This window comes from Brachionichthys hirsutus, unplaced genomic scaffold (assembly GCF_040956055.1).
Source record: "Brachionichthys hirsutus isolate HB-005 unplaced genomic scaffold, CSIRO-AGI_Bhir_v1 contig_465, whole genome shotgun sequence".
Taxonomy (NCBI): Eukaryota; Metazoa; Chordata; class Actinopteri; order Lophiiformes; family Brachionichthyidae; genus Brachionichthys; species Brachionichthys hirsutus.
In genome coordinates this window covers 6,839-30,964 of record NW_027180594.1, presented here as the reverse complement: position 1 = coordinate 30,964, position 24,126 = coordinate 6,839, and the positions used below count along the sequence as shown (strand labels likewise).

Sequence of the window (24,126 nt, the reverse complement as noted above, 5' to 3'; positions counted from 1 at the left end):
CAGACGCATGAAAAATTAGAGGGAACATTGCTCCTCTGTGCCCCCCCCCCCCCGAACAATGGCGCGCGTCGCCTTTAAATCCATGTTGGATCCATGACGTCGCGCTGTAAACACGACTGACGCTCAGCTGCGTGGACGAAGCATCCTCCAGGAACCCGGAGACCAGGTCCCAGGTTGTCCGTGTTTATTTCTCGAGGGGACCCACTAGAAACCCACTCGAATAATTGCGGTTCACCTCCGTCTCTCATATGCGGGCTCCAAACTCAAGACGACGGCGCTGCATCTGTCCTGTTGAGTGCCATGGCGAGACAGACGGACGTCCCGTCCTCTTACTACGGTGAGTCCGGCTCGTCTTTTGTTGCGTAAAACGCCAAGATGTTTTGTTCCCCCCCCCCGTCCTCCGTGGAGCGTTGCGGGATGCAGCCAGTCTGGAGCGGCGCTTTCCCCGCTGCTGTGATTTACGCAGGACGACAGATAGCGAGTTGCGAATGTTAACTATTTAATTGCGTCAAATACGCAGGAGAAACGTTTTCTACGTTTAGTTTCCGCAGCGGATTAAGCAGCCCAGCGCCTCTTGGAGTCTGTGCCCCCCCCCCCCCCCCCGGTGATGTAACGTTCCTTTCGGTCTCCTATTGTGGGACTTGTCCCCTGGAACGTTTAAAGTCCTCACAATAGAAGGCTGCTCTCTGTCCTGTCGACACTTTCCACATTCACTTGTTCCCGTCTTTCTTTGTTCTCACATCAAACATTCTAATTCTCAGACGCAGAGGTGTTTTTTTTTGGTTTTTTTTACTGTTGACAACAGAATGTAATATTATCTTCTTTAGAGCTGCAATTATCAACATTATCGATTAAGGCGACTCTGAAATTATATGAAGTTGCTTGCTGCTACAGATGTTTACATAATGTAATATTCCTGATGATGATGATGATGCCATCAGGTTGCTTTCTTCTTGTTCATATTTTTTTTTACTCAAAATTAAGACAAAATATAAATCAATTTTTTTCCTTGTAGTGTTTATTTGCTTTTAGAAACTGTGAGAAGACTTTCCTCCTTGTCTTCTTTGAGGGTAATAACAGCATTATAACACCTGTCGTCCGGGAGGTGCAGCTACTGTGGAGCAGTTCTGATAACAAAGGATTTATTTTTATTCTCTTGATCGTAGATATATTCGAGCGGCTTTATTTTTGTCCACCAGATTACCCTGTGAATCATGTTGTTTATCACAGAAGCAGAATCCTCCTCTCTCAGATTGTTCACCGTGTTTCCTCGTCGTACTGGTGTCTTTTCTAGGTTTGATGTCAGTCGTAAGACTTCAACAGCTAAAAATATTCCTTTCTATATTTAGTAACCTTCCGTTCTCATCATTGAAGAGCGAGAATACGTTGCCTCTTGTTAGATACGTACAGTAAGGCTACAGGGGAATATCACGGAAGCCTGCTTGCCATTGAAAGTGAGGTCGGACGATCCAGGGCGTCTCATGCTCCTTTCAATAAAACATTTCTTATCCAGGCGGCACTCGGAGAACATAAACCTCCATCATTATTTCTTTGCTCCTGGCAGCAACAGTCCCGCGATAGTTTGTCCATCATAACATCAATTCTTGATCGTTCAAAACTACCCCAGGAATCACATGAAAGTCATTATCACTTTGAGGCCTACTAAAAAAAATAGAATCCTTATTTCACTAATGGTGCTTTTCTTCAGGATTTGGCTCGGTAGCTTTTGAAGATATGTCAAACACCTAACCCACTCGGTCCAGTTTTAGTTACTGCTTGATTTTAGTTACAAGTCTGTGGGATCATTATTATTATTAGTTATCCCACAGGAGCAAATTCTATAAATTTAAACATCTTGCATCAGTAAATTAGGGATAGTACTGGGATCCAAACCATACTAGATTGTGTTTCAGATATTCTGTGAATGTTCACTCCAAAAATCAAATGTATATTATAATATTTGTTTCTTGGGCCATACCTTTCCATCCATTCATTCTTTGGTAACAGTGCTCACAGACAGAAATACAAGCACAGTGCACAAAAAACAGAACAAAAACACACCACCTCCGTGGAAGAATTGAGCTAAACGAAAAGAATTAAGCTCCGCAGAAAATGAAATGCAATTTCATCTGATTTCCTACATCAGCTGGTGAAAATGTGTGTGTGTGTGTGTGTGTGTCACTGGATTTGGATCAAATTTTATGTTGCAGTGGCTCTTGGGCTTAGGAAAGTTTCTTAAAATTAAGCAATTTTCCAATATCACACTACTACTATTGCTACTACTGATTATTATAATATAAATAACGTTATTATTATTATTATTAGATGATGAAACTGAAAATATAGAGACACAGACATGATGTTCCACCACCATTAAACATATATTTGGTGGTGGGTAATGTGTTTTGGTTAAACAGGCGACAGAAAGGGGTCGAGACCCGGCACTGGACCCGGCACTGCCTCCAACATTTAGCTGAGATGGTTTCTTTGGAAATAGATCTGCGTTCATCCTTACGGAAAATCATGATACATGTTTTAATTTGCTTTGAGGCTCATCAGAGTGAAACATGACCTGAGTGCATAGCCTGGAAGCTATTTTGCAGCGGTTCACACATTGGCAGAGGCGTGGGCCTTATATTATATAAGTTATAACAATTATATTTCTATTGATCCGTTATATCATGTTCACCAGTATAGCCAGAGGTACACCTAAAACATACCAATGTGCCACTCAGTCCAACTCTCACTATGATGCAGACTTCATACGTGTATTATTAACCTCCTTTTCATCTCACAGTTCTGCTTGTCAGGAGACTCTGGATGATTATCTTTTATGAATGTGGGTTATCAGTCTCTGGTTGAGATGACGGTTAACGAAGCTTCAACTCGGGCTTGATGCAGCACTTCCATAAATTTAGAGTGGCACAGGCATTTTTTTTAAACCTGCCCTTGATGTGAAAGGCTTCTATGCTTTCCAGTTCTTTGTGAACATGCTGACCCTGCGTGTCCCACAGATCTCATGACTGCAGCACTCTGTCAATCGCAACCACACCCTGTCAGTTGTAGCCCATTCTCACGGCTTGCCACTGACAAGCAGCTCGCCATCAGAACCTGTCAGAGTCCAAGTCAGCTTCACAGTGTTACATCGGCCCTAAGAGTAGCATCACGAGTCATTATAATATTGGGATTCAACGAATGTGCATCATTGTGGATGTTGATAGTTGTTTTTCGCGACTGAGATGCTCCTGTCCAGAGAATACAGTATAATGAAGAAATAGGATTTTACTCATCAGAGTCCAACGGCCCTCCCGGTTAGAGCATGGGCTGGACTTATCGGGCCTCTCTCTATTACAGGGGTGTCAAACTCATTTTCTCCAAGGGCCACATTAGCATTATGTTTGCCCTCCAAAGGCCAAATGTAAACCGTAACACAGTAAACAATGAAACAAAATGTAATGTCATTTAATGTAAAATAAATGTTACTACTCCTTAAAATGCTGTTAAATAACTATTTATTTTTATATTTAACTCTTTAGCTGCCACAGTAATTACAATAAAATATTCAGTTTTGATATCAATTTTTTAAAAGGTTGTAACTGAAACATTGTTAGAGATAAAACCATACTGTAAATGAGAAGAATCATAAGTATGAACCAAATTTTGTGATGGGAATAAATTAACACAACTAATAATGTGGAAAAGTTCCATTCAAATGTAATCATCATGCAGGAACAAAGATAATCGATACAAAATCAAAGCAAAACCAAAAAGCCACCACCTTGTCTTGTCATGGACATGCTCAAACCAAAAAAAACAACCGAAGTGGGCAAGATAAAGAACATTTCCGGAGTCAATGCAGCGTCACTTTCAGGATAACCTCTGGACAGCTCCATATAGCTGACTACCTATGGAGCTGTCCAGTGCTGATCCTGAGCACCATATGTAGCCGGCTACATATGGTGCTCAGGATCAGCACTGGACAGCGCCCATATGTAGCCGGCTACATATGGGCGCTGTCCAGTGCTGAAGTTCACATTCAGCATCAGCACTGGATAATCAGTCCATCTCCAGTGTACTTGTGGCTAGTGTATTACATAACGTGTTCATTGGGCTGATACTGTAGAGCGGAAATGTTCAGTCAGTCAGAAAAAAACAAAATGAAAGTCTTAATCATTCTGGTGCAGGTTGGGTAAGTAACAATTTAGGTATGAGTTCCATTCACCACATAAAGTGCTGAGTCAGGCACACTGTTAATGAACAAATTCCTCGGATGAGCAGCTTGCTTCCCTAAAGGCTGCATTTTTACCCGGAGTCAATGCAGTGTGTCGACAGAAAGCTGAGCGCTTTCGACGCAGACGTTCTCAGATTCCTCCCGTGAAGCTGCAGTCAGCGTCGCTCCAGCGGCTGATTTTGTGATGCCTTTTTAAGCATCGCTGTCCTCTGCAAACACTCACCTTAAATGAAGAGCGATGCTGACTCAGCAATGTCCCGGCACATTTTTTTTTATTCGTCTTCATGGCATTCCTGTTCATTGGCCTTACCAAAGTGATGTTGTTCTTCTTGCTAATGTTGAATGTCTTTTCATAGACGAGCGCTAGCCGTGTCTTCCTGGATGCTGAAAGTATATTATTCACGCTAATGGTTGGGGCGAGTCGGTAAATAATTTCAGAGATTCTCAAGCGCTGGATGGTTATTTGGTCTCGTCGGTTAAAACGGGGCATTTAGCTGCAAAGAGGATGCAGCCATGTCTGGATGGCAGCAAGGCAATTTCTGAAGTGCGCATGTAGTTGTTTGCTGTTGGTTTGTGGCCAGAAGGAGAAGTGACATTTGTCATGATTTCTGAAACAGCTGACTGACAGAGCTGTTTCTGAGGCAAGTTTTGCCTTTTTCTTTGTTGGTTTTTCACCTTTTTATAAACCTTACAGTATGTGACAAAGGAGAAACGTTATATATATATATATATAGTTGTGAGACATCTTGCGATGCTTTGCCGTGTGTTTGGCAGGAGTGAGTCTTGTTTCACAGGAACGCTGACATGCCTGGAGGCTCCCGCCAAAGTGACCGAGGTCACAAAGGCCGAGCCTCAACGCTGCTCCTGACTGGCTGTCAGCAGTTGACACTCTTGTTGGTTAAATCCCCAACCCGGATCCCACTCTTCCCTGTCCTTGAGGGGCACAGCAAATTAGCGTTCACCACTTCACCCTGTCCTTTGCATCGTCCTCCCCAACACCAGCCACTCTCATGTCCTCCCTCACTACGTCCATGTATCTCCTCCAGGGTCGACCTCTAGTCCTGTTCCCTGGCAGTTCCATCCTCAGCATCCCTCTACACCGATCTAGTCCCCGTCTCTCCTCTGGACATGTCCAAACCATCCAAGTCTGGTCTCTCTGACCTTATCTCCAGAACAGCTAACCTTCACTGTCCCTCTTAATCCAGTAGATTACATGTTAAAATATTCCGAGTTCTCAGGCCTCACCCTTCTGCTAACAGTTTGGAGGATCCGGCGGGACTCTCCTAAAGCAGCGATCTGGATCTTGTTGACTTGTCTCAGTGAGGACAGCAGCACTTTGAATGTTTGTGTTTTTCTCTAGAGAGGGAAAATAAAAACAAGGCACAAAAGATGCGTTTGAATACAGAAGGGGGGTAGAAGACAGGCAGAGTAAAGCGGAGCTATGGTGCTTGAGGGGGGGGGGGGGGGGGCTGCATGTATTTACTCACCGCATTGATGTTACGAAGAATGAGACCCATTTGTGGCCGTTCACTACTTTCATTATTACCCCCCCACCCCCTTCTGCTAACTGAGGAAGGATTTCATTTCATTTCCAGAGCGTAACTCAAAAACACTTTCATATATTTTGACTAAACTTTTCACAGACAACAGTTGCTCTTTGAAGAGATGAGTTTTGTTGTTTCGGGCTCGTTCTGCGAGTGGGCTTTGTCTCAGTGGAGGCTGAGCAACACTTAACAAATGATCATTATTTTCTCTCAGAGCTCGATATGAACATCTGACTTATACTGTAAACGAGCCTCTGGATGATTTGGGGATTTTATTTTTCATTATTTCAAAACTGAACTTTCAGGTATCCTGTTTACGAGAATGTCAATTAACTGTGTGTGTGTTTGTAGCATACAAAGTCAAGTTAGGCCTTGCCAGTTACCCCCCCCCATCCATCTCAGTTCCTCTCAGTCTGTTTTAATGTTATTCATCCGTGAACCCTTGACAGTGAATCTCTGCCAGACGTCCCATGAACATGTCCCAGTCTCCCATTTGTCTTTCCAGCAGCGATCCACGCCAGCCTCGTTGTCAGTGTGCCGCGCACCCCAAGCTAATGTTGCAGCAGAAACCTGAGCACTGCTAATTTTTAAAAACCACCCCAGTAGGGAAACACAGAGACCAAAGCCGTGTCAGCGATGCTACTTCCCTCCGCGGATTGGCAGAAGCCAACGCGCTCATCAAATATGAATGAACGCAGCTCAGCGTTCCGAATTGCATAATGCACCAACTCTACTGAACATCACAAAGCAGAATGTTTTTATCATTTCTATTTTCCACTGTTATTCTTGAAAGCTTGTTCTAAGCCCAACTTACAATGCGCCGTTCTCTTCAGGTCTTGGAAGTGTTTTTGGCAGTGGAAATAAATAGAAAAGTAAGTTCCCTCTTAATGTCCCGCCTGACCCAACCCAGACCTGTGGCGTGGTGCTGTTTGCCGGACCTCTGTATGAAAGAGGCCTGTGTTGGACTGTGGAGTCTTGTACACTGGGGTCTGTCTCTGCATACTGCATGTGTTTATGGTGACAAGCAGAGGAATGCCGGGTACCTGAGAAAACCAGAAAGACTTAGGCTTAAGGGTTTGATGAAAACCCTTATAATTCCTAACGTTTTTTATATTTTACAGGTTTTTGTAGGAACATTTGAGCAGGAAGCCAAATAATAATTATACTGCTGCGGACCACCATACTGCAGTTTTGTGAATGTTTCTTCATCAGCCCCACTTTAGAATTTAACTCTAATGGTCTAATGGCACTTGCACTGAAATGCTGTGCGTCATCCAGGATTATTATTCAGCCTTTGTCCTTTCTGTTTATTCTAAACTGGCTCAATGAGAATGGCTCATCAGAAATCATTTTTTCAATTATTTTTCTTTCCCCAGACTGACAAAAAATGCATTTGCCAGTGATTATTTTAATGCCGGAATTACTCCAATGACAGAATAAACGTGTTTACGTGTGTTTATTCTGCAGCCCAGGTCAAGCGGCGACGTTCATTCTCAACTGTTACGGACTTCAAAATGAGCTGTGCAGTCATTTTACAATGTTTTATTATTTTAACACAATTAGTTAAGCGGCCACAGACTCATGATGTGAGGTTCATCTATTCTATGAAAACTGGATTGGAGCTCAAAGATTACCACCAAAGGGTTTGTGTGTAATTCCTCATCTCATTCCTCAGAGCCTGTGATTACCACCATGATTGTTGTATTACGCCTAAATCTTCCAGTCCCAGCAGGACACACTGGTATTATCCAGCACGATGTCAATGCAGAGAGTCGCCGAAAGCGGAGCTAGCAGGGCCTCTGCAGCTTTCCTAGTGTAACCTGCCTGCCAGCCTTTTCCCAAACGTTGTTGACTACAGACCCGTCATTCAGCTCGACCACAGCCAGCAGCTCGCATCCAGTCCGCCAGCCTCTTCTCCTGCACTGGCAGGCTGCAGCGCAGTCCCAGCAGCCGGCATCTTGTGCAGCGTCTGTTTTAGTCCAGTCATCGCTGAAGATTTTCACCTCTCTCTTTTAACCCTTCATTGAAAAATGCTTTAGCTGCAACAGCCTGGGGGTATTTCTGGAGGTGTTATTTAGTAGGAACAGCAGGTAAAATTAAATTTAGCTCAGCTGAATAAGCACATGCTGCGCCACCTCCCCCGGAACATTTGAGTTTATTGTGCACAGCATGATTGCTCGTTTGTTTTCAAGTTTCTCCCGTCGTATTTTATTGCATTTTTTATTTATAATTGCTGTATTTCAGACCGTGATCTGTCCTAATTTTGTGATAAACTGGTGGGAGGCTCGCTGTCCGCTGGTCCTCCGACTGGACTTACTCACGTTCTGCTGTCGTCACACCGCCGGCTCTCCCTGATCCCAGCGTGATTCGGTCCACACTCGCCATGTGGAGAAACCTGCTTTTAGCTCAGTAACTCTAACGCTGTGGAATCCTGTGTGTGTGTGTTTTTTGTTTTGAAATGCACATAACCCGAGACGATTTGAACCTATGACCTAGCATATTGCTGTCTAGCACCTCCAATGAGTGCTAATGAGAGTTAATATGATGCAGCCTGCTGGTCATGTCAGATGTTAAAACCCAATTGGAGGCAACTTAATAAGACGCAACAAAATAATAATTTTCTCACTGTTGTTACTTTTAAAGCGAAATGGTGTGGAGCTGCTATAGTTCAGGTGTCCCAGTCAGCTGGGATCATAATGGCTTATCAAGTCATGAATATTCCTGTGATAGTGAACGATCTAGTTCTGGTGCGATTTACCTTCATTATTAACATTCTCTCTTATTCAGTGCTGTGTGAGTTCCTGAAGCGAGCACCTGGTACGGTGACGCTGTGTCCTCAGCTGAGGATGACGAGTTCACACACTTACCCCAGAACATCTTCCATTTTTAGACCCGTAACACAACTCATGCTCAGATATGTATGGAGTATCTGAGCCCCCCCACCACCACCACCACAGCTGTGTTTGCCTGATCTGATTGTAAACAACTTCTCGGGCATTTAGAATTTGTAATGACACTGTTGCCATTAGTTTGATATTTATAAGATGGTGTACCTTAAATTTTGCAGCACACATAATCAGCACAGTTTTAACTACAATTTGAGCTTTGTTATAAATATGTAGCATATAATCTGTTACTCTGTTATTTATTTGTATAAGCATTGTATGTCAAACCCAAACTAAATCTTGTAATAAACATAAATCCTGAATCCAGATGACGATCCACCCACGTTTTCTTGAGCTCTATAATCCATTCATGAACATTTATGTAGCGTATAAAGATAAATGTTTATTCATCATCATCATAAAAAAAAAAAAAAACACATATTGAGTCAGAAATATTTATATATTCAAGTGTCCTGCTGGACTTCAAAGAGGAATCAGCTGTTTGGCTGACAGCCGGCACTTCTGCGAGGGACTTTCAGTGGCAGCCAAACAGATGGGCAGCAAAGCAAGAGATTTAAAAAGCAAGGACAAAAGGGAAAAGGAGCCACTTATCAAATCTGTTACTGGGTGGCAGCTCACGTTGCTTCGAGCTCAATTGGTAGCGACTATGACCTTTGACAGATGCAGCCGTTTCCAGGCGATAGTTAATAGGAATTATTCAGCACTACTTGGTTATTTACAGCCCTTCAGTCAAGTGATGATCTTTATGAACCGATACAGAAAAGTCACCACAGTTTTGTTCTAAAGGCACGTAGATAACCGGCGTTGTCAGTAGATGCATGACACTGCTGCCTTTTTGTAGTCTGTTGAGTGAAAGTTTATTTATAAGCCAAAATAATAAAATGTTATATACGCCCTGTAGTGTGTCTTTATGTTTAGTCTCTAAGGGGGTTTGGTGTGATTTAATGTTCCAACCTTTCTGAATTTTATGGACTAATTACTCGACGATTGCCGGGGGGGGGGGTAATACAAACATTAATGCAAGAATATCATGAATGAACCTGAACATATTTGGCTCATGTATACCATGGATGTTCACATATCCAGACTTTTTATACCATTATCAGCTGAACGGCGTCATAATGAAGAGTCGTGTGTGTGTGTGTGTGTGTGTGTGTGGAGCCATTTCAAAATTAACTACACTGGCCATGCTCATTTTAATGACAGATTATATCGCCCAGAGCAACAGTCGGTCATTTAAATGTGTTTTTTAATGGATGATTGTAGAGCGCTATGGGAAGGAGGCATACGATAAATCCGGCACACCAGTCATTTTAATCAGGATAAATTAGCTGTTGAATTTGGCTGTTGTAGCGTTGGATTTGCTGCTAAAACTAAAAAGGGCTTTGTGCTTGTTAAATTCAGGACTTGTTATTACATTCAGAGCCGGTATGTAATTCTGCTTTGTAGTTTAGGTCGACACCTACTGCCCTGAAGTCCGCCACAGCTGCTTGGAGATATTCTAGTCCATAAGTGATGATTAATAATAGGAACACAACACACTTAGTTTTCCTGGTGGTGGGGAGTGCTTAGGGACCAACCTGAGAGTATTCCTGATTCTTTTGCACACGTCTTATTGATCTCTGGAAAGGGCAAATTCCTCTCTGCAGTTGACTCTTCCTTGACGAGCAGTGGACAGCATTTATTACACCTGGGAGCAGGTTACGTTGAAGATGCATCTGCATGCAGACTGGGAGGACTGGGACTCAAACCACAGACTTTCCAATACGTGGACAACACTCTTAACACTGTCAAGGAAATTAGGGGGAAAAAATGAGAGTGGACAACAACGAGTCTCTTTTATGACGTTATTAGCACCTCTACAAGGTTAACATTGTTTCAAAGAGCCAGTGTGCTTGGAGCACGTTTATCTGACTGACAATGAGGAGGATAACTTGTGAGGGGTTTGTACAGGTGCAAATAGTGAGAGGCAAAAACAACAATGAGTTTGTAGTTCCCACACCGAGAAGGGAGGCATGAACCTCCCTGATAAGAGCCTGACGCAGGAAAAGACCTGGAGGGAATAATGCACTAAAATGAGAAGAAACTGGTGTGGTGAGAAGGAGAGAGTCATTTCGATGTGAGATGTGGTGTATGCAGGCGTAATTAAAAGAACAAGAGGGTTAAAAAATAGTAGAAGCTTCAGGAAGAGAGGTAAAACAGGGAACAGCTGCACAGCCGAAGCATAATACATGATTACAGCATGAATGTCAGAGAGCCGTTGGTCAGAGGAATGAACTGTAAATCCGAAACAGCAGCACGTTATGTGCAGGAGGACATAAAGTGTGCTAGGTAAAAACTGAGACAGAATATATCCTCTAAAACTGAAGGACACGTTGCCGTTAAATGCTTTATAGAGCCCTAAAGCTCTGCAGCTCGGACATGTTTTTCTCAGTTATTTTCATTTTGCTGTCTGAACTTGGACAAACGTTATGTCAGGCTGGTCCCATGTGATAGTGGTTATGGTCTATCCATATCAGTACATTACTGTACTTTTGGATTGTCCTGTGAGCAAACCAGCCTCCTCCACTTCACCCTGTCCTTTGCATCGTCCTCCCCAACACCAGCCTCTCTCATGTCCTCCCTCACTACGTCCATGTATCTCCTCCTGGGTCGACCTCTAGCCCTGTTCCCTGGCAGTTCCATCCTCAGCATCCTTCTACCGATATATCCATATCAGTACGAATTAAGTGTTTCCTATAACAGTGTGTATCTCGCACTTGCATATATATATATATAGTTCTTATGTCTTCGGTATTTGTACTCTGTCAGTGAATTTATTTATTGTTCCATTAAGATTAAACTATCCTCAAGTCTCAGATAATCTTACTCTCCTTTTCTTTTAGGTGAACCACGCAAGTTTGACCCAAACTTCAGAGGGCCTGTTCACAACAGGTAAAAACCATCTTACCATATCGCTAATAATGGAGAAACTTGTAATGCTCAATTCATAGTGTTGAAAAATGTTTGGTCATTGCTGAAAATGACGGGCAACAAAATCACTTCATTAAAATGTCAATAAATCTAAATGCACAGACTTTTATGTAAATACCAACAGAACGATGACAATAACGATGGTTCTGCTTTCGTATTGATTGTTCCAATTCGTATAATTCCATTGGCACACATCCCCGTCCGGCGCTCTGATAGATTGATCATTTGTCATGCTACGTTAATGAAGAGCGAGGCTGACGGCTCACTCCACTCCGCCGCGCAGATCAATAGCAATAAGTCGAGCTGGTGGCTGGAGTTAGTGCAATGACACACGCTATTACTGTTAACTAGACAGACGCACCCAAAGCTGATGCAGTCCTCACATCAACCTTCAGTGAGGTTCAACTGGTAGCCCGGCAGCACTTCACGGCAGTCTGCTAACGACAGAAGCTCATGAAAGCCACAGTACTATATATTGGATCTGATTTATCAAATATCACGGTGGCGCAGTGGTAAGCGCTGTTGTTTCAAATGATAAAATGGAGTCTACATTTTGGGTCTGCCTCCTTTTCTTGAGCACAGCGAAGAGCTGAATATTGAAATAATAAGCAAAGCATTCTCCAGGGTGTGTTTCACGAGCTTTTCTCAATTATTTATTCTTTTTCTGATGCAATGCAGGCCCTCGTCTCTTTTATGTTTGCCGTGAGCTTGGCAGGCTGCTGTGCCGGCGCGATTCAGTCCTCCTGTGTCTCTTCATTCGGCGCTCTCCGGCCCGTTCCTCTGCTGCAGCTGGGCGAAGGCACCAAGGACGTGGAGGGCTTTGATGTTTCTCTAGCTCAGAGGCTTTTCTTAATGACAACTGTGAGAGAACTAACTTTGGGGTCATCGTGGTTTCATGCATGCTCAATGCTTTGAAGGAGCTGCATCTGCTATTATTGAGCAGTCGCCTAAAGCCCAGACAGAAGTGGCCCCAGCGCTCCAGCATTAAACAATGCATCTGCATTATCAGAGCTGAGTATACACAGATGAGCCACAACTCCACGACACTTTTGTAATGTTATAATTTCTTCTGTGGCTTTAAGGTTTGGGCCACATTAACTTTGCACCATGTGCCATCAAACATCCCCAGTCAAGTGACACGTTTATTTGATCCTTTTCAGATCTGGAGCTACAATGATTGTGTCGATCGATCGGTCTTTGATTTAATGCAACTTTTATTTATTTTACGTCCACAATTTGCACTCGCATAAAATCCTTGCTATAGATTAGCTGGACAAACTGATTCACAACACACTGGCACCCATGCATTCTGTGTCACCTTGGCTCCTGCTCAATATCAGCCCTAACGTAACTTGCACAACAGTTAAATGTTGCTCTGACGTAGCTTCCTGTCCTGATTTCTCTTGGCCTTTTAGAGCCGCTCTGCCTGCCGGCGCTGAACACGAGCAGAGCGAAATGTGCACGTTAGAGGGGGTCTGGATTTTGGGAGTGAGGCCACGTCGTCCATGTAGATTGTTGTTTGATTATATTTCTGGATACGACTTGCAGTCAGCGCGGCATGCTTTTGCTGAGATGAATTGTTTTCAGCTTCCCTTCAGCACTCACCTAAGCTTCAAAGGTGACTTTGTGCTGTAGCACTGAGCGCTGTGGTGCTGTGTTTGCACTTTATCTTAATAATGCAGTCTTGTCAATAGGAGGGCGTTGGGACATTACATTACTGTGGAGGTTCGCTTTATGTTCTGAGCCCCCCCCCCATATTTAATCACCTCTGATGTGTGGCTGAGTGATAGTTAACTTATCTATCAGAGGATGTGGGGGCTTTCAGCGGCAGGGAATGTAGCCGTCACATGGCAACGCCGACACCGCTTCCCTTTATTCTTTGTCTGATGAATTTAAATTGTCCTCCATTGTCTCGCTATGTTTAATAATATGCACAATATCTGCATCAGCTTTGCAGCTTGTGCGGCAGGCTTTATTCCTGCTCCTCGTATATTCAACGTCAGGGTAGAAGTGGCTGTCACCGGTCAGAGCTACGCTTGCCTCTTATCTTCAGAAAATAATTGCTGCGCATTCTGAAAAGGTTCCTCTCAAGTTGTTATAGTCCCCAAGCCTCGCTTTCGACAGCGGTAAAGCGTTCTTTCAATCTGTTGTCAATCCAATAGCACCGATTTTGGCTGAACATTTACTTGATGACATGCTGCATGTGATCTGAGGGTTAATTATTGCTACATGGGCTGCACAGGCTGAGTGATGATTTCATGTTTTGAACTTTCTGAGATCTTCATTGGATCTACTGGAACATTTATGTCAACCATTTTCACACAACTAAGACTTTGTGTAAAATATAATTGAATAACATTATTGATAAAAAAAAAAAAAAAGAACTCACTTATGTGCAATCAATAAAATGTTATCAGACAGTTACCACATTATCTGATCACCTTGGAATTGATCAATATGACCCGAACGAACTTTCAGTTTAAGTTACCGCTGCTCTTCAAGCCAACGCAGATATATGAAGTACATTTTTTCACAAGTGTACCGACTTAATTTAGCAACAGACAAAGTCCATTTTTATGAGTGTACATTCTTGGTGTAAATCAGATAACAGTGGCGATAATGGAGTCGTTTGATTCTGAAATGAGAAACGGACAGAATGAGCGGCCTGGCCGGGACAAAAGAAACTCTCAGTCCTCAGTATTGCTCAATTCAGCAAATCAACCCCCCCGGCAGCCTGTTAACATAGATTGCATACTTTACTACAGTTATCAAAAAATAGACCTTAACTGGAGTTACAAATGCAAAGAGTGCCGGATAATTGCAGTGCATGTTGAAACACGAGACATGACATCGAGTTGCATTGGTTTTGTTTGTGTCTTGCTTCCATTGTGATGTAAAAGGGAGCGGTATTTGTCCTCAGCTGTCTTCTTTGTACCTCTGCGCTCTCATTTGTGCTGGATCATCAGTATTTGGAGGCTGACGAGCAGAGTGCACACGCAGCAGCGTCGGTATAGAACCATCCAACAACACCGGATACAGAACCAGGACAATCTGCTCTTCAGAGAGCAACAGAGGGAAACACTGCCTCACTCTCTCTCCCTCTGAGATTGGGCCTCCTAAAATGGCCTTGCGCCTTTGGATGAAAGAGGAGACGGGTAAAAAGCACCTCAAAGAGACAAGAGTTTGTGTAGTGACTGGTCTTGGGGGGGAGGGGGAGGCTACATACGTCCGGCATATGTTTCCACAAGGCTTGGTGGATAGAGCTTGGCTTTATTCCGTGCTGGGAAAGGAGGGGGGGGGGGGGGGGGGGAGAAGAGGAAGGCTCGTTATGGGAGACAGACGAATCTCAGAGAGAGAGAAGCTCTTGAATATAGTCGACTGAAAGCACTGTGGAGTGAGACACGGTCTTCAAATAGCTGCCTCTGGACCGTGGGACGCTTCACTCTGGAGGGAGATGATTCAGGGTCTCTTTGGAGCGTCAGTAGAACACAGATGACACTTTGTCATGCCTGGTAGAACCCAGATATAGAGCTCAAACTCATTTCCCTGCCAAACATGAAACTGTTAAACGAGCCAAACACATTTCTTTGTCCTCGATATGAGACACATTCCCCTCGTCACTCATTTTTCTCTCATTCCCCCCCTCAGGAGCTGCACTGATGTCGTTTGCTGTGTTATTTTCATCGTCACCATCCTCGGCTACATTGCTCTGGGTACCATCGGTGAGTTCCACGCATTGTTGGAGATTACATCACACCTCAATTTCACGACGATAATCAATTTCAGTCACAAGTCCACGGATGCAGATGATGCAGAACAGCGGTGACATTTCCTGCTGTCGTCATGGTCCAAACGTGTGAATTGCTCATTCCTCCTGCACTTTACAAAAGAAGTAGAAGTAGAATACAATAATCAAATCAGACCAGGATACACAGCAGTTTTGTTTTTTTGTGTTTTCAGTTTCATGATGCCTGTTTACGTTGTTGTGGGGTGGGGCTTAAACGGGCTATTATTTTAATGATTGAAAGTTGCATCACAAAACACAGCTTGACTCCAGTCATCATTCGTGAAGCTGTTTTGAGTTCTTGACGCGCGGCCAGTGATTCCTTGTGTCTGTCTTTCATTCAGACTTTCTTGAAGCCAATTATTTAACGTTGTCTGGGTGATTAAGGGCCCTGCAATCTTGTGAATCGCGATGTCTCTCTGTCGGCTCTTGTTTTTAATTTGGCTCTTCCTCCAAAGTTCCCCATTTGATTTTTTCTTTGGCTTTATTATTTTTTTTCCTTTATTTCGTTCTGACAATGAGCCTTTATGAAAAACGATTCAAAGCAGTTTTGCATTTTCTCTGACTTTCGTTATAGTAATTGTGCTTTTCTTTTTCTCTCAAAAACCTCCTGTGACGTTTGCAGCCTGGATCCATGGTGACCCTAGGAAGGTTGTCTATCCAACTGACAGCCATGGCCAGTTCTGTGGCCACCAGAACACCCATAATGCGTAAGTACAAGGATATAAGTTTGAGTATTGTCGTGCACTGAAAAAATTAAGTTCACAAATTTCTTATACATAATACAAATAGTGCTTTTTCCAGATACAGATAGAAAAGGATCAAATGCAGTTATCATTTCACCGTGTTGTATTGCTCAATACGTTAAAGGGACTGAATACCCTGCCCTCCTCTCTAACGAGACCCTCCTCGGTGTCCCGTTTCTCTCCACAGAAACAAAGCCATATTATTCTACTTCAACATGTTGAAATGTGCCAATCCGACAGTTTTAATTAACCTCCAGTGCCCTACAACCCAGGTAAGAGGCTGAGTCATGCCCCCTCTATATAGCTGCACATTTTTCCATCGCTTCTTACACCGTTCATCTCAAACCTCTCCTCCACGCTTGATTATGCAAGATTGATGGGCGTTCTCATTAACATGATGTCTTGCTTCCTGCAGCTCTGTGTCTCCAAGTGCCCTGACAGATTTGCAACTCTTTTGGATGCATGGAATACCAAAAACTGGGAATATTACAAGCAATTCTGCAAACCAGGCTTCGGGATTGGCAGTAAGGTGAGAGGAGTTATAGGTCTCTTGCCATTTTGCAAATTCGATAAAAATGTATTTCAATCTCTTTGTCCTAATTGTTGATAGTTTAGAACCTTTTTCCTTTGTTGTCGACACACATTTTAATCAAATGTTTTTCACAAAACCAAAGTAAATCATGCAGGGAATAGCTTTTGAAAATGCATCCCCCAGTTTCCACCAGTCGTTCTAATGAAGAGCCCATTTGAAACAGGCACCGGTGAGCCAGCAGCACACGGATCACATCGCAGCCCTGCTCTGTAGGCTGGGGGTGGATCCGTGACAGTGACGTGGGCATGGTGGAGTGTACCTGAGGTGGCGTGTGGGAGCGCCTAACAGCTCTGTCACACTGTTTAGCCCCTTTCCAAGTCAACACACGGAATTTGAGTTCTTGGTGTTGTTTGGGAATAATTATAGTAATAATATCAATTCTAAAACCACTGTACATTAAAACGTGGTGAGATCAGATCTCTGTGATTTTATTAGTTTGAGCACAAATTGTGTAGGATATGTAAGGATCATTATTTTGTTCTCTGTGAACTGAATGATGCAAACAGTGTATTTATAACCATGCAAAATACAGTTGCATTAAATTGAAAACCCCTGTTTTGTCACACAAATAACAAACAGGAAACTTCCTGTTGAATTTTGTTTTTTCTCCAATTATTTCAATCGTCTTCTTTGCAGTCAGTTTTAGAAGTCATTCAAGATGAAGACTGTCCGTCTATGATTGTGCCAAGCAGACCTTGTAAGTGTGTCTCAAGAATTTAAAACACAAGCTTGTTATTTGTTGCCCAATTTACTGAGAGAGAAATAAACCCTGTAAAACGTTTCAGTCCTTCAGCGGTGCTTCCCCGATTTCAATACAAGAAATGGAATTTTAACTGTAGCCAATCAGACGCTCTTCAAAGACGGCCACAATCATGAGAGGAGTGTCTCGGACCTCAAAGATGCTGCCAAGTAAGATCTGCTTCTCTTCAATGTCGGCTTCTATCCTTGTTTTGCAGCCAGATGAGATATTCAAGAAGGAATATGACAAGGATTAGACTGAGAACTGGTGTTCTTGCTTTAGATAAAAGATCATACATTTATTATCTGCCTTGTAGATCAAGTGTTCAAGTGTTTCCAAACTTTTAAACTGTCAATAGGAATGCCAACACAGCAGCCAGAGAGTTCTGGACAAACGTTCCAGGGTAGGACCGGTGGGCCTGGCCCCGATGTCACTGATGCCCCGGAATGTGTTCAGCCACATTCAATTATTTGCATGTTTATTGCATGATAATTCTGCATACTCATAAGTTCATGAGCAGAACTTCAGCAGCACACGCGAGCTTATGATCCTATCGCAGCCCTAACATCGTGTTGATGGGCTGCGACAGCAAAGGTGAAACGTGAACATGGAAATCGTGCATTTGAACCAGTCAGCTGAAGTTATTATACATACATGATTCTGTGCACTGCGATCCACTTGTTTATGAATTAATTAAACTATAACGTGCTTCACTTCTTTTCTCTGTAGCCGAATGGCCTCCATTCAGCAAGGAGTGGAAAGGTCTCCGATGATTTGTTTCAGCTTTTTAACTTGCCTCCGCTGTAGCGGTGCCTTTGCACAGACTAACTCTCAAAATCGTCATCGTGACGACCCTGTACCTGCATCCCTCCAACGGCTAGGACAGGAATTAAGACACGTTAATACAATTATTTTCATGTATCGGCTTCAAAACTTTGAGCCATCGGCTCCTCTGTGGGCGACGTTAAGTAATGCACCTTCGACGGTGTTGTGCTGCTCCCTGGTGGTCGTTGGGTTCCCATTCTTGATGCAGATGCTGTGTTTACGCTGATGTAAATGCAGGTTTGTATCACATTTTGCGCAGCAAAAAATGACCAGCATCCTGAAGGAACCATTGACCGACGGTGCTTCACTAACTGATGCTTGTTTACTGACTATTTGAAACTAAAATCTGTTCTTCCAATCCCTCGTAATCTGATAAATAATCTTAAAAACGTCAAAAACCATTTTGAAACTGGATCCGTGTTTGCTTCAGCATGGCAACATTAAAGATCTAGTGTCAAAATGTTTTCGAGGAGCTTCAGTAAAGTACTAAAACAAACAAACCTCAGCCCCTATCAGTGTCCTGTACTAACGACTGCCACCTCTTATCTCTCTCTCTCTCTCTCTCTCTCTCTCTCTCTCTCTCTCTCTCTCTCTCTCTCTCTCACTTTGTACCATCTCATCTTGTCACTCCATCACAGAGGCATCGCCAATCTGCTGAATGCCAAAGAAGTTGGCATGAAGATCTTTGAGGACTATGCAAATTCCTGGGACTGGATCCTCATGTAAGAACGGCCTCTGGTTCTTTTCACGTTGTGCATCTCTATGAAGTGTGGCGTTTGAGCTGAGAACCTTCTCCTGCTCTTTGGTGAAAACAAACTTTTACAGTCTCCTATTAGCCTTTCAACAGTGAGCCAGTTCCCAGCATGCATGTGTTTCTGTCGTTGCAGGGGTCTGGTGATGACTATGGTGGTTAGTCTGCTCTTTATCTTGGTGCTTCGCTACACTGCTGATGTGCTCCTGTGGTTCGTCATCTTTGCTGTCATTGCTGCCGTCGGCTACGGTGAGCACACGCTCTGGAGTCTGGACAGTAGCTCAACTTGCCTGTTGGACAATCTGTATGTGCGTTCACACGTATGGCCGTATGTAACAGGGTATGATCTATCCAGATGTGCTTTGCCGAGGTGCTAAAGATCTGCTCCTCAGCGTTGTTTTCGATTGGCATATTTATTTTACATTGTCAGACACATTGAACGTATTTTATGTCACCCTGCAATGACAGAGGTCATGGGGTCACCGATTTCAACACGTCTGCGTTTTCTTGGATCTACTTGTTTGTTGTCTAGTTGCCTACGTTGGCATTTGGCTTCCCAACCAAAGGTTTTGTTCAATCCTGTCCTGGCTTTCATTCACGGTCTGCGTCTTTCAGGTATCTGGCACTGTTACTGGGAGTACAGCACTCTGAGCGGGAAGCCGGGCGCTAACATCACCATCTCTGACATCGGCTTCCACACGGACTTCAGCATTTACCTAAAGCTCCGCCAGACCTGGCTCATCTTCAGTACATTATCGTCCTCTACCACACGTTTTTTTTTGTTTTTGTCAGAAATTATTTCTTCACTAAAACTTGAACTAGCTCTGTGTTGTTTTTTGCAGTGATCACACTGTGCGTGATTGAGACAATTGTTGTGATTGTTCTAATATTCTTGAGGACGAGGCTGCGTATTGCTATTGCATTGCTGAAGGAGGGAAGCAGGTAGGAATGGATAAAAAGCGGTTCCCTCATTAAAAACTGAAATGTGTGTAAAAGATATTTGGTCTTTCTGGTTTTCAGGGCTATCAGCTACATCATGTCCACTCTCTTCTACCCTATCATCACCTTTTTCCTTCTGGCCATTTGCATTGCTTACTGGGCCATCACAGCAGTGTATCCTTCACACTGATGAACTGATTTATCCAAGAATGATGCTTCTGTCATGCATTCTGTGGAGGATTTACTGGAGGAAAACGAACTGTCGTCGATTTATTTTACTGAAAGGGAAGAGTGCATCTTTCACTTGTTGTTTTATGGAATCAGGAACAAGCTGATTTTCTGTCTTAGCCCTAGAATTGTAATCCCTGCATGTCTGAGATGCAACTCGATAGCAGATAGCTAAGCACTCAAACAAAACCAATATTTTTAATTACTAAACAACCAGTGAAACTTCCCTTTGTTCCTTTGTATTGTCCTTAATAGTTACCTTCAGCTTTCTAGCATCATCTGGCAATGCGGTCTACAAGGTCACTCCTTCTGATGAGAAGTGCATGTATGCCAGCCTCACATGCAGTCCAAAGGTCAGTCTCAGGATTTTAACATCAGTCGAGTTCGTACTGACAGCTGACGCTTTAATACCCAACAGAGGTTGCTTAAGCCTGACCTGCTTTTCCTGCTTTGTGTCATTTTATGTGAACATCTTCAGGATTCATACAACAAAGACTGATCGTGAGGAACTCTTTTGCTTTATTTCAGACCTTCAGTCAGACCAATATCACCAAAGTCTGCCCTGGATCACAGTGCATGTTTGCCTTCTACGGTGGGGAGAGTGTGTACCACCGCTATATCCTGGTCCTCCATCTGTGCAACCTGTTTGTGTTCCTCTGGCTGGTCAACTTTGTCATTGCGCTGGGCCAGTGCACCCTGGCTGGGGCCTTCGCGTCGTACTACTGGGCTCTGAAGAAGCCAAACGACATCCCCGCCTGCCCGCTGTACTCCTCTTTCAGCAGAGCTATACGGTAAAGAGCTGCAACGGGGTATTGAAGATCTATTGAGCATTGACTTGGATGTCTATACAGATGTTTAAAAGCTGTTCTCCTTGCTCTTTACAGTTACCACACTGGTTCTCTCGCCTTTGGCTCCCTGATCCTCGCTGTGGTGCAGATGGTCCGAATTGTCTTGGAGTACCTTAGCCGCAACGTGAAAGGTAAGCTGGAACGCCAAAAGAGCAAAACAGCTTTTTTTCCAATTTTGCTCGATTTAGTTTAGTTCTCCAGTTGAGATGTTGATCATAGATTGATGTGTTCCAAGGTTCTCAAAACGCATGCGCTCGATTCCTGGTCTGCTGCCTCAAGTGCTGCTTCTGGTGCCTGGAATGCTTCATCAGGTTTATGAACAGGAATGCATACATTATGGTGAGTTAAGAAGCAACTTGTGTCCTGATTGTTTAGATTAACGTTGTAATCTGGCAGCAGTTCAGTTCTTAGTTGGTTTGGCTTGATTCCTGATTCCTCTCTAAAAGCGCTGCGTTCACTCACCAACAGATCGCCATCTATGGGAGGAACTTCTGCACCTCTTCCAAAGATGCTTTCTTCCTCTTGATGAGGAATGCTATTCGGTGAGAATTTTAATAATGTCGGATGGATTCGCCTAAACGTGATCAGCGTCTGGAAATCTGAGTCAGCGAATCCGTTGATCCCTTTGCCTTCTCCTTCTGCTGATTGACACACTTGGCTTTCACTCTCTTCCCTTTAGGGTGGCCGTCCTGGACAAGGTGACTGACTTTCTGCTCTTCCTGGGGAAGCTGCTTATTTCAGGAAGTGTTGGTGAGTTTAATTTCTCACAGTTTGTGAAGTGAAACTTATCTTTAAAAATGTTGCAGATCTCCACCTGTTTACAGTGTTTCTGACGGCATGAGGGTTAAACGTGTCCGCCGCAATGTCCACGAAATGTCCTTGTGATTTATCTCCAGTGCTGTCGTCCTCATTTCTTTACCTCTCATTGTTTTTCACAGTTTTTTTAATATATATATATATTTTCCAGGTGTTCTTGCATTTTTCGTCTTCACACATAAGATACCAGTCATTCAAGAGGAGGTGCCGTCCCTGAATTACTTCTGGGTCCCCCTCGTGGTAAGGAATGAAACTACAGCGAGCCTGAATCGCGTTCCTTGCGGTTTGTCTGTGTCTTTCTTCTGATTTGGACTCTCACAGAGGACTTTTAATGCTGCTAGTTTTGCTTTGCTGATTTCTATGACGACCAGGCGGCTGTGCTTTCTGATCCGATTTGATGTTTGAAACCTGCTGATTCTTTCAGACGGTGATATTTGGCTCTTACATGATTGCACATGGCTTCTTTAACGTCTATGCCATGTGTGTGGACACACTGTTCCTGTGCTTTTGTAAGTATGCTCTGCTTTTCAATACATTACACAGTGTGAGAATGTCGATGCACGCGCTGGGTCCTTGTTGGTTAAAGGTCAAAGGTCAAATAGCATGCCATTGGTTGGATCTAACCCTTTCCCTCTTGATAAAATGGATTCCTGCTCATGCAGCGCTTTAATTCCTGTGAATAATAGTTTGTCTCTAATAAGTCTTTGCTTTCTTTTCTCCTCCTTGCTGCCGCTCTCTCTGTGCACTGTCTGCTCCTCCTGCGCCTCCTCTCCTCTTCTGGGGTCACGGTCTCAGGTGAAGACCTGGAGAGGAACGATGGGTCTCCCTCCAGGCCCTACTACATGTCTCCTGGTCTGCACAAGATCCTGCGCAAAGGACAGGAGGGTGCTAAATTATGTGCTGCCTCCTGAGTGACGCGTGGTTATGCTAATGAACTGCTGACTCTCAGTCACTTCTCCATATCTTCTGTATGTGTGGAGGCTCTGGCCGTATGAGAGTGATTCCTCTAGGGCTAAAATTCAACACTGGATGCATCCCAGCCTGGTACAGAGAAAACTAGGAACCTGAAAAGACTTGCTTGTACTTCAGTTCCTCACAGAAAAGGCACGAGGGACGAGAAAAAGACATCTGTTTACTTCCTGTCTTGAGCCAACTCAGATACTTGCCTTTTTTTCTGCCACGCTTTTATTCTTTGTTTTTCTTTTCTGTGTTCTCTGCTGACCTCTGCCTTACCGAGACGGTACGCGTCCACTCGCAGGACAGATGCACGGGCTGAGATCAATGAAACATGAGCATTTCTACCCAAATAAACATGAGGACCTTAACTTGTACAGACTTGATGGACTGTGGCGCACCCTTGTGGTGCACCCTTCTTGTCGCACGTCGTTCTGCTATTGTAAAAGTGCATGCACTTTCACATATGGAACAAGAACCGTGATCTATTTCTTCTATCAAGCATGATTATTTTTGCTGGCTGTTAATGTTTACCATTGTTTTTATAGGTTGCTTTAAGCCACATTATTACTACAAACACATAGATCCAAAATGGTGTTTGATTCTGCACTTAAGTAAAACAGGTTCCTCTTATTTTATATAGAAAAAGGTCACAATAGTCTCAGTTATTATCATGGAGGTACTGTGAACCAGACAGAGACATTTGTGGGGAGGTCAAGACTTAGAATATGAACAGATCCCGACAGTTTAAGGAAACCTCTGTATGCAGCCACTAGTTTATGTGCCTAGTTGTGGGGAAATAGTTCCTTTTATTCTGTGGTTTTGACCGAACACCAGGAACTTTTTGTGATAAAGTTTTTAAAAGGATGTCAAAGCCATTTTTGGTACCTTTTTTTATCGGGTGGCTCAGATGTAGTGCTGTTTTAATACCGAGTATAATACACGCATCTGTGTGGAGGTGATTCATTGTTCTTGTTGTACAGGAGATTTTTTTTTTATCGATGAAATATAATGAAAAATGTCAATCTTTGTTTTTTTTTTAATAAACATACATGGTTTATGTATTGTCCTGTGCATTTTGAAAATACTTTGCCTGTGGAGAAAAGATGACCATAAACATCCCGGTTTAACTGTGTAGGCTGTGACATGATTCAGCTGTGAGCTCAGTCTGCACCTGATCTATGACATGTTGCCACTCTTGCCTCCTAGTGTGGGACCTGGAAGTGAACGACGGCTCGCCTGATCGGCCC

General features: G+C 43.4%; 1 protein-coding gene across 1 annotated transcript; it reads left to right on the top strand.

The window, feature by feature from the left end:
- Nucleotides 1-300: 300 nt before the first annotated feature.
- LOC137916082 (choline transporter-like protein 5-A) lies at nucleotides 301-22,833 on the top strand. The gene is made up of 24 exons (XM_068759205.1): nucleotides 301-337; nucleotides 8,583-8,597; nucleotides 11,567-11,615; nucleotides 15,303-15,376; nucleotides 16,064-16,148; nucleotides 16,372-16,456; nucleotides 16,600-16,713; nucleotides 17,413-17,473; nucleotides 17,562-17,685; nucleotides 17,874-17,918; nucleotides 18,979-19,062; nucleotides 19,228-19,340; nucleotides 19,707-19,838; nucleotides 19,934-20,033; nucleotides 20,112-20,204; nucleotides 20,524-20,611; nucleotides 20,787-21,049; nucleotides 21,143-21,237; nucleotides 21,342-21,445; nucleotides 21,575-21,648; nucleotides 21,786-21,856; nucleotides 22,074-22,162; nucleotides 22,347-22,431; nucleotides 22,718-22,833. Exons 1-24 carry the CDS (start codon nucleotides 301-303, stop codon nucleotides 22,831-22,833), a joined length of 2,196 nt encoding a protein of 731 aa, XP_068615306.1.
- Nucleotides 22,834-24,126: the final 1,293 nt, after the last annotated feature.